Here is an 8,079-nt window from a genome sequence, read left to right as displayed (position 1 = left end):
GTTGATCCTCAGGTTATAACTTACCAAATGGGAGGATTTAGTAGGCATGACCTAATACCCCTACAGCTCCTCATCCTGTTCTGGAATGACTGAGCTCATCCCTCTTGAGACTAATTCTGGGCAGCAGGAGAGAGTGGCAGCTGAGTGGGTTGGCTGATTTATTCCACACTTGAACCAAGTTCACCTTGAAACTAGCAAAGTCAAGTGAAATGACCAAGTTTCTCTCCCATGGGCTTGGACCCTGGGGATCCATTAGAGGAAGAAAGACATGTAAGGCTTGAAGGAGGAAGGTTCTGTGCATCAGAGGAAGCAGTTCATCCTTCTGTCCACTCTCCAGAAGTAAGTGTGGCATGTTTGAGTCTGTTTTACTGGAACAAGGGAAGAGCAGAGGGAGATGACTGAGCAAAGCAATAAGGAAGCAGCTCTCAAGGTGAGGAGTTCTGAGAGTTCAGCATAAGAGAATACTAGAGGTGGGAGACATGGGCACTGAGTGTGTTCTGAGAACTCCCTCCTGGTGCCTTTGGCTTCTCACATCAGGAGAGCTGGGTGAGATCCAGGCCAGCTGCTCAGTGTCAGGACCTAGTTGCTTAGCCTGGCAGAGTGTGAGCACAGTTTGGGGTTTAAACATTTTAAAGAACTCAATGGACTTTTGAGTGGGAATGTTGTAAATATAAACAACTACTTCTCTCAAAACCCAGTCCCAGATTTCAGATGATGTAAGTCAAAATACTATCACTGTACTAAGTTGATTTGGGTTAGCTTTAACTAAGAAGATATTTTGGAGATGAGGTTTTCTTATCATAAGTAAACATATATTTTGCACAAAAAATAAGCCATGCCATAACAAATTGTAAACACAGGAGTCAATTTAAATGTAAAATCAATTGGTGTGAACCTGTTAAAATTCCAGAATATGCTGCTCTCTGGGAGTGTGATCTTCATTTCACTGGGTCTTCTCCACTTAAAGTCTGAATTTCTGAGTCTTCCCCATTGAAAGGAGAAGAAAAGGGAGTGAGACCTACTCTGTGTTAAATAGCTAAACACAGTGTTCAGTTAATTGCATCATCACAGATCTCAGGTGTGGTTGTTGGGAGTGAGTTAGCTGAGGGTCAGACAAACAATTGGCTTATTGGTCATGGGCTGATTTTCTGTAACTCTTTTTCAAGGACATTAAGTCTCATTGTATTAATTATTATTGCTTTCTTTTGCAAAATGAACTCAGCCTCCTACACTTGCTGCAGTGATATGTGTTGGGTTCTGTCAATTGAATGATATTTCTTTCAACTCTAAGTATTTGAGCAGTATGCCCTGTAAAATGACAAAAGGAGACCATTGTCCTGACACCCTTGTAGTCACAGAATCAGTACTCCCCAGGTTTTAGTGTAAACAAGAGTGTGGGGTTTCAAGAAATTCTGGCACATGAAATAAGGTCCAATACCCAATAAAGAAAGTTGCTGGTCATCCATGGAAATAGACCCTCATGTCTAATTGCCAGATCCTGACACTTCAATTACAGATGAATGGGATCGTGAAGTAAATAATCTCATCCATTATCTGAAGTATGAAAGTTTTAATTTAGTAAAAAATATCACTAATGTAGCAATCACCATAATCTTTTTTTAGAGAGAGAGAGAGAGAGAGAGAGAGAGAGAGAGAGAGAGAGAGAGAGAGAGAGAGAATTTTTAATATTTATTGTTTAGTTTTCGGCAGACACATCTTTGTTTGTATGTAGTGCTGAGGATCGAATCCGCGCCGCACTCATGCCAGGCAAGCGCGCTACCGATTGAGCCACATCCCCAGCCCACCATAATCTTTTTGATGGTACTCTGAACTGTTTTCTGATGAGAATCTAAGTGTAAACGTATGTCTCCTTGTTAAATAACTCGACCACGAAAGACATAAACTTACAACCCGCTGTGTGATCAGGGCTTGGCACTTCCAGAGATGCTGGCACCTTTCTTCATCGAAAATGAAACCTGGACTAAACAAAGGAATGGAGAAAGTACCACAGAAGGCCCTCATGCCCTAATATTCAGTGCACATATACTACACAGTGATGTAAAAATAATATAAACTCACATATCATTTGTTTGAACATTCATACTAATTTATTTCAGAAAGTCATATTTAGTTCAGTTAATCAGTGGATCTGCTGAGAGCCTACTATGCAAAAGCCCCTGAGCCAGGGGTCAGAGACAGAGGATTCAATGGGTCCCACCCTGTCCCTTAGCAGCACCCAGCTGTGCTGATGTGCCCAGGCTTCAGGGGTCCTTGGCATGATTTGGGTTCCTTTGATAAACCCAGGGTAGCACCAGCTGTCCTCATTGCCCACTGCCCAGTCTCTCCCATGGATTCTCCCTCTTAGCTCTCTGCTCAACCAGATCCTCCTGTGTGAGCTCCAGAAGGAGACCTGACCCCATGTCACACCCACTAGCCTCTCATCTGGTCCAGAACAGAGTCTGAGTCCTCATCCTTCCCTTCACAATTTTCCTGAAGTCTGAAACTTCCAGAGCCCTCTTGTCTCTGCTGCTGCACTGATGACCCAGGCAGGCTCCCCCCAGGACTGGTCCTGCTCCTCAGTCTGTGCAGAGTGGTCCAGAGCCTGAGGGCCTCTGCAGCACGTCCTTGGAGTGGTGGTCAGTGCTGCTTCCCAGCTGTCCCTCTGTCCTTCCTCCCTGCTCTATGGTTCTTGCTGTCACTAATGTCCACACAGCCCACAGCATGTGTCTGAACTGCTGCTCTGTTGTCTGTAACACTCACTAAATATGAGCTCCAGACTGTGGAATCTTGTGTATTTTAACCACTAGAGCCAGGAGCACTGCCAACAATCATTACATAATTCAAAGGACCTTGTGTCACCTTGATGGGGATATTGTGTTCATCTTCTCTGTGAGGTCATGAAATTTTTTCCTAGTGTAGTTAGAAGCAGAGAAGCCCATAATCCTACCTCCCCAGTTGCCTTGTGATTCTGTGCTCCTTTTGAGTTCCTGACCATGCATATTTAATTCTCAGTGTGTGTCAATTAAATAGGCATAAAAAAGCTCTTCCATTTTTATGATAAACTCTCTTCTACATTTTAATTTATTTTTACCAGAGTTATATGTTGTGACAATTGATTTAAAGTTACTAAATATAAATAATGACAACAAACTCTTAATAGCTTTTCTTTCCTTTGGAAAATTAATAATGCAAATTGATTATACAATTAATAGCTGGGACATAATGTGGCATTAGTATTTCTTTAAAATGGAAAAACCACAAAAATATGAAGTCGATAATCTCATACCAAGTCTAGATAAATAAAGAAGTAAAAAATATATAGACTGTAAATATAAATCATAATTTCTCCATATTTGGGAGAATGAATTATAGAAAAACTATATATCCTGGACTGGGATGACTCAGGATAAAAGAGAGGTTATTTAGAGTGAAATTACAGATATAAATTCCTAAGTAAAAGCATGGGCACAAAAATGAAGATAATATTATTTAGGAAGGAAATTTTGCTCATGTTATCTAACTTTGATTTTCACTCTAAGTGATTAACACCTTTTACTATAATGATTAATTCTGAAGATGAGAATTACAAACATGTTAACTATAATTCCTAAGGAACCACTGCTCACATGTCTCCTACTTGCACAGCTCAGCATAAGATCCACCCTCCTGCCTGTACTGGGTAAGAACTAAACTACAGCACAGGGAGATAAAACCAACAGCCCAAGATTCTTGTGCTCTTACCTCATCTCAAACATTTAATTAGGCATGATCTCTAAATGAGATCAAGATTAATACAAATTTAATTGAATAAATTGTTCTGTACAGAGTAAGACATTCTCTAATGGATGACTAAATGCTTAAAAATACAATGTAGGCACACAGGCTCATATTCTGATATGCAGCATAATGTTATCATTCACATCAATTAAGTCTAATATATATATATATATATATATATATATATATATATATATATATATATATATATATGTCAAATGAGGACACTAATGCCTGAATTTATAAAATTTGGGCTATGGATACATTATAATAAATTATGTAATATAAAGAATAATTAACAAAATTGGGGCTATAGAAATAAGAATATCTGCAAGTGTGTTTCTCCTTTATCTATACCCATTCTACATGTCTATTACCATGATATTTTTAACTGCTGCTCTGAAAAACAGGGTGAGTTTTGCCAGTAAATGAATGGAACTGCAGACTATCATGCTAAGTGAAATAAGGGCAATCCCCCCAAAACCAGAAGTCGAATGTTGTCTCTGATACATGGGTGCTAACACACAACAAGGGGACAGCGGAAGGATAAAAGATCAGTGGTTACACAATGGTGAGCCAAGAGAAGGGAGGGGAAGGGAATGGGAAAGACGTGGAATGAATCTGACCTAAGGCTGCTATGTTCACATCAGAATACACCACAGTGAGACTCCATCTCATGTAGAATCACAAGACTGGGATCCTGGATAGAAGAATATACACTCCATGTTTGTATAAATGAGTCAAATTAAACTCTGCATGTATAACTAAAAGAGGGAAAAAAATCAGGGTGAAAACTACTTTGCACGTTATTTGATCTGTCATTTTGGCATTTGTTATTTGCTTATATGAAAAATAAAAACATTCATGACTTACTTTGTTTTAGAGTTTGTAGAGCATCAACAATAGAATGTCCTTAGGGAAGAGCCACTATCCAGAACACATTTAAATTAGGGTGAATCTTACAGGAAACACAACAAGTTTACCTTCAAGAACTTTTGGATGAAGGCCCACTTTGAGGGCCAGCAGAGCAGCTTCTGTTTAGGAGGTGAGCAGCACAGCTCTGGGAGAAGACCCTGGTTTACTCAGCTGCAGCAGTGCCAGTGGGGAGGGGAGAGCAGGCACTAAAAGTGTGGAGGAGGTGAGGTCACTGAGGATGCAGACTCAAGCACACAGGGCACTTCTGTGCCCCACAGGCCATGCCTGCGGTGAACCTGAGTGCTGAGTTGGGCAGCTGGGAAAGAAGGATCCTGGCTTCCTCTGGGTCTGAGCCTGGTGCATAGTCCTAGGAATGCTCCTGCCAGGAGTCAGCAGGCAGGAAGGCTCCAGCTACCTCATTGGGTTTGACACAAGTGGTACTCGAGTTTATATCTTAAGACCTTACATTTGTCTATGACCTGCTGAGATGGTAACCAGAGAGAACTGGGCAGGAACATTGAGGTTCTATTGGAGAAATACAATTCTTTCTAAACAAACACTAACAAAGATGATTCTTTTTATTTTCCTCTTCTATTTTTTTTTTCAGGTTAATTCTTAGTTTTTATTTTGTTTACATCTCAAAGAATTAAAGAAGTGTGTGTTCATGGAGAAATGGAACCAAACTTCAAAGGATTTTATTTTGTTGGGGCTATTACCCCCAAACCAAACTGGCCTACTTCTCTTGCTCCTTATCATATTTGCATTTGTTCTTGCCTTGGTGGGGAACTCCGGAATAACTGTCCTCATCTTCTTGGACCCCCGGCTCCACACCCCCATGTACTTTCTCCTCAGCCAGCTCTCCCTCATGGACCTGATGTATATTTCCACCACTGTCCCTAAGATGATATATAACTTCCTATCTGGCCATAATAGCATCTCCTTCCTGGGCTGTGGTGTGCAAATGTTTTTCTTTATAAACATTGCATGTTCTGAAGGCTTAATCCTGGCCTCCATGGCCTATGACCGCTTTGTGGCCATCTGCCACCCCCTACACTATCCTGTCCGTATGAGTAAAATCATGTGTTTGAAGATGATCACAGGAACCTGGATACTGGGGTCCATTCATTCTCTGGCATATACCACCTATGCCCTTCATCTTCCTTATTGCAGGTCTAGGGCCATCAATCATTTCTTATGTGAGATCCCATCCATGATGCCTCTGGTCTGTATGGACACCTCAATCTATGAGTACATGCTCTTTGTGAGTGCAGTCCTGTTTCTCCTCTTTCCTTTCCTTGGCATCACGGCCTCTTATGGACGGGTCCTTTTTGCTGTCTTCCACATGCGCTCAAAAGAGGGAAGAAAAAAGGCCTTCACCACGTGCTCCACACATTTAACTGTGGTGATATTTTACTACACACCTTTTGTCTACACTTATCTCCGGCCCAAGAGTGTTCGCTCACCCACAGAAGATAAGAACCTGGCTGTCTTCTACACCATCCTCACCCCCATGCTCAATCCCATTGTCTACAGCCTGAGGAACAAGGAGGTGCTGGGGGCCATGAGAAGAGTGTGGGGGATGCTCTCCTCCAGGAAAAAATGATCATGGCTGTCCATGCTTCTCTGGATTGCCTCTTTTGACACAGACTGTAACTCTATCAAGCACTGCTGACCTATAGATGTATAATATGATCTACACATATCAGGAGATTTCTACTGAGATATTCATCAGTAAAATTACTTAGATGATATATTGATTATAATGTATAAATATAATAATTATTACATGTGTTAGAGAGAAAATGTTATTATTAATGCTACTACTAACAAATTAATCTTATATTGTACTATATAGTATGCATTTCTTTTTTCATATACTAATATTAATAAAATATTTTTTCTCATGTTGACAATTATGATTTTTATATATTTGACATGAATTATTACTGTGCTTGAATACCTTATTTTCATTCTAAATTTGCACAGCCTTGTGGGAGTTTTAGAACCCATACCAACTTGCACTTAATGTATTTCAAATATCCCAAGGTCAATTTTGCCAATGTCTAGGGACAATAGGACCTCTTGGTGACTTGCACTCTTCTTCTTTAGGAACTGATGTGTCTTATTGTTCTATGTTCCTTTATTTGGAATAAAGAATTCTACTCTTTTTAAAAAGCCACTTGTTTTCTTTTAATTTTAGTTTAAATGCTTGTAGAAATAATGAACTTCAAGTGGTCCCTAGGGTCCAACATTATTACATCTCTAATTATTCTCATTGCACATAATATGGAAAAAATATTCTTTCTTTGATACTATGCTTTTCTTTCATTGTCTTTTTAAAATTTTTTGATGCATTACTGGCCTTGGTCCTTAACTTCAGTAGGAGATGCATCTTGGCTCTTATCACCAGTGGCTCCTCTGAGCAGCTCTTTGGGGTCTTCTTTCCTACCATCTGGGGAGTCAACACAGTGTGCCTCTCTCAGGTACATGGCTGTCCTTCCCCAGCCTCACAGGCAGCCTGTGTCTGCAGGTCTCACTGTGTCCCATCCTTTTTTATCTGTCTGCCTGTCAGTTCCATAAGCCATCAGCCACATGCCCAGCTTTTTCCTAAAGGTAACTCTCCATCCCATGTCCTGTCTGATTTCCCCAAACCTGGGCTTATGAGCTGTCCTGAGGTCCCTTGACCTGACAGTCCTAGAGTGAGTCAGCACATCTAGCTGAGGTGTGACCAGGTGATAACTTCTATGAATTCTATCTCATGCATGTGCTTAGGATTGTTTTTGATGTACACATTCAGCCTGATTCTTCTGTGTGTCTGAAGATTTTGTGGGCCACCAGATATTTTCAATGTTTTTCTTTTCTTTTTCAGCAGGGATTTCTTTTTTTTATTCCCTTTTGCTTACAAACCAGGGCTGAGACAATCAGATACAAATGTCAGATTTCACATAACTCAGAAATCCAATGGAAAGTAAAGAGAAGGATAGTAGTGACTGAGGAGGATGATCTCATCTTTAAATATTTAGGAGTAAATGAAAGAAAATTTTATAATCATTTAGATCTGAAGCAATGAGATTGAAGTTTTTATTTTTAGGCCCAAATGCCTACCTGGCCTCCAACTTACAGGACACTTATATCCACACTGTGTCACCTCAAATGATGCAAGCACTCAGTATTAGAGACTGCAAAAGCATCTACTATATGAAGTAACTGCTCTTCTTCCAGACTTTAAAGAGAAGTAATAAAATAAGTTGTAGTGTTGAGGTAAATCATATAACAAAAAATTTATCATTATTACAGTCCACATTATCACACTACTGAACCACAATTGTGATGAGAAAGATAATCTTCCTTCAAAAGAAGATAGAAAAAAAGTACTCATTTGTTTTT

The 8,079-nt window shown here is 40.0% G+C and overlaps 1 protein-coding gene across 1 annotated transcript; it reads left to right on the top strand.

The window, feature by feature from the left end:
• The first annotated feature begins 5,356 nt into the window (after positions 1–5,356).
• Positions 5,357–6,295, top strand: LOC101966006 (olfactory receptor 2L13). The gene has a single exon (XM_005342358.2). It carries the CDS (start codon positions 5,357–5,359, stop codon positions 6,293–6,295), a length of 939 nt encoding a protein of 312 aa, XP_005342415.1.
• The last annotated feature ends 1,784 nt before the right edge of the window (positions 6,296–8,079 follow it).

This window comes from Ictidomys tridecemlineatus, chromosome 1 (assembly GCF_052094955.1).
Source record: "Ictidomys tridecemlineatus isolate mIctTri1 chromosome 1, mIctTri1.hap1, whole genome shotgun sequence".
Classification (NCBI taxonomy): domain Eukaryota; kingdom Metazoa; phylum Chordata; class Mammalia; order Rodentia; family Sciuridae; genus Ictidomys; species Ictidomys tridecemlineatus.
Note: the sequence above shows the minus strand (reverse complement) of the source record. Positions and strands in the feature narration are given on the sequence as shown.

Excerpts from the sequence above, each read along its gene's own strand:
- LOC101966006 (XM_005342358.2), top strand. The coding sequence starts at position 5,357 with ATGGAGAAATGGAACCAAACTTCAAAGGATTTTATTTTGTTGGGGCTA.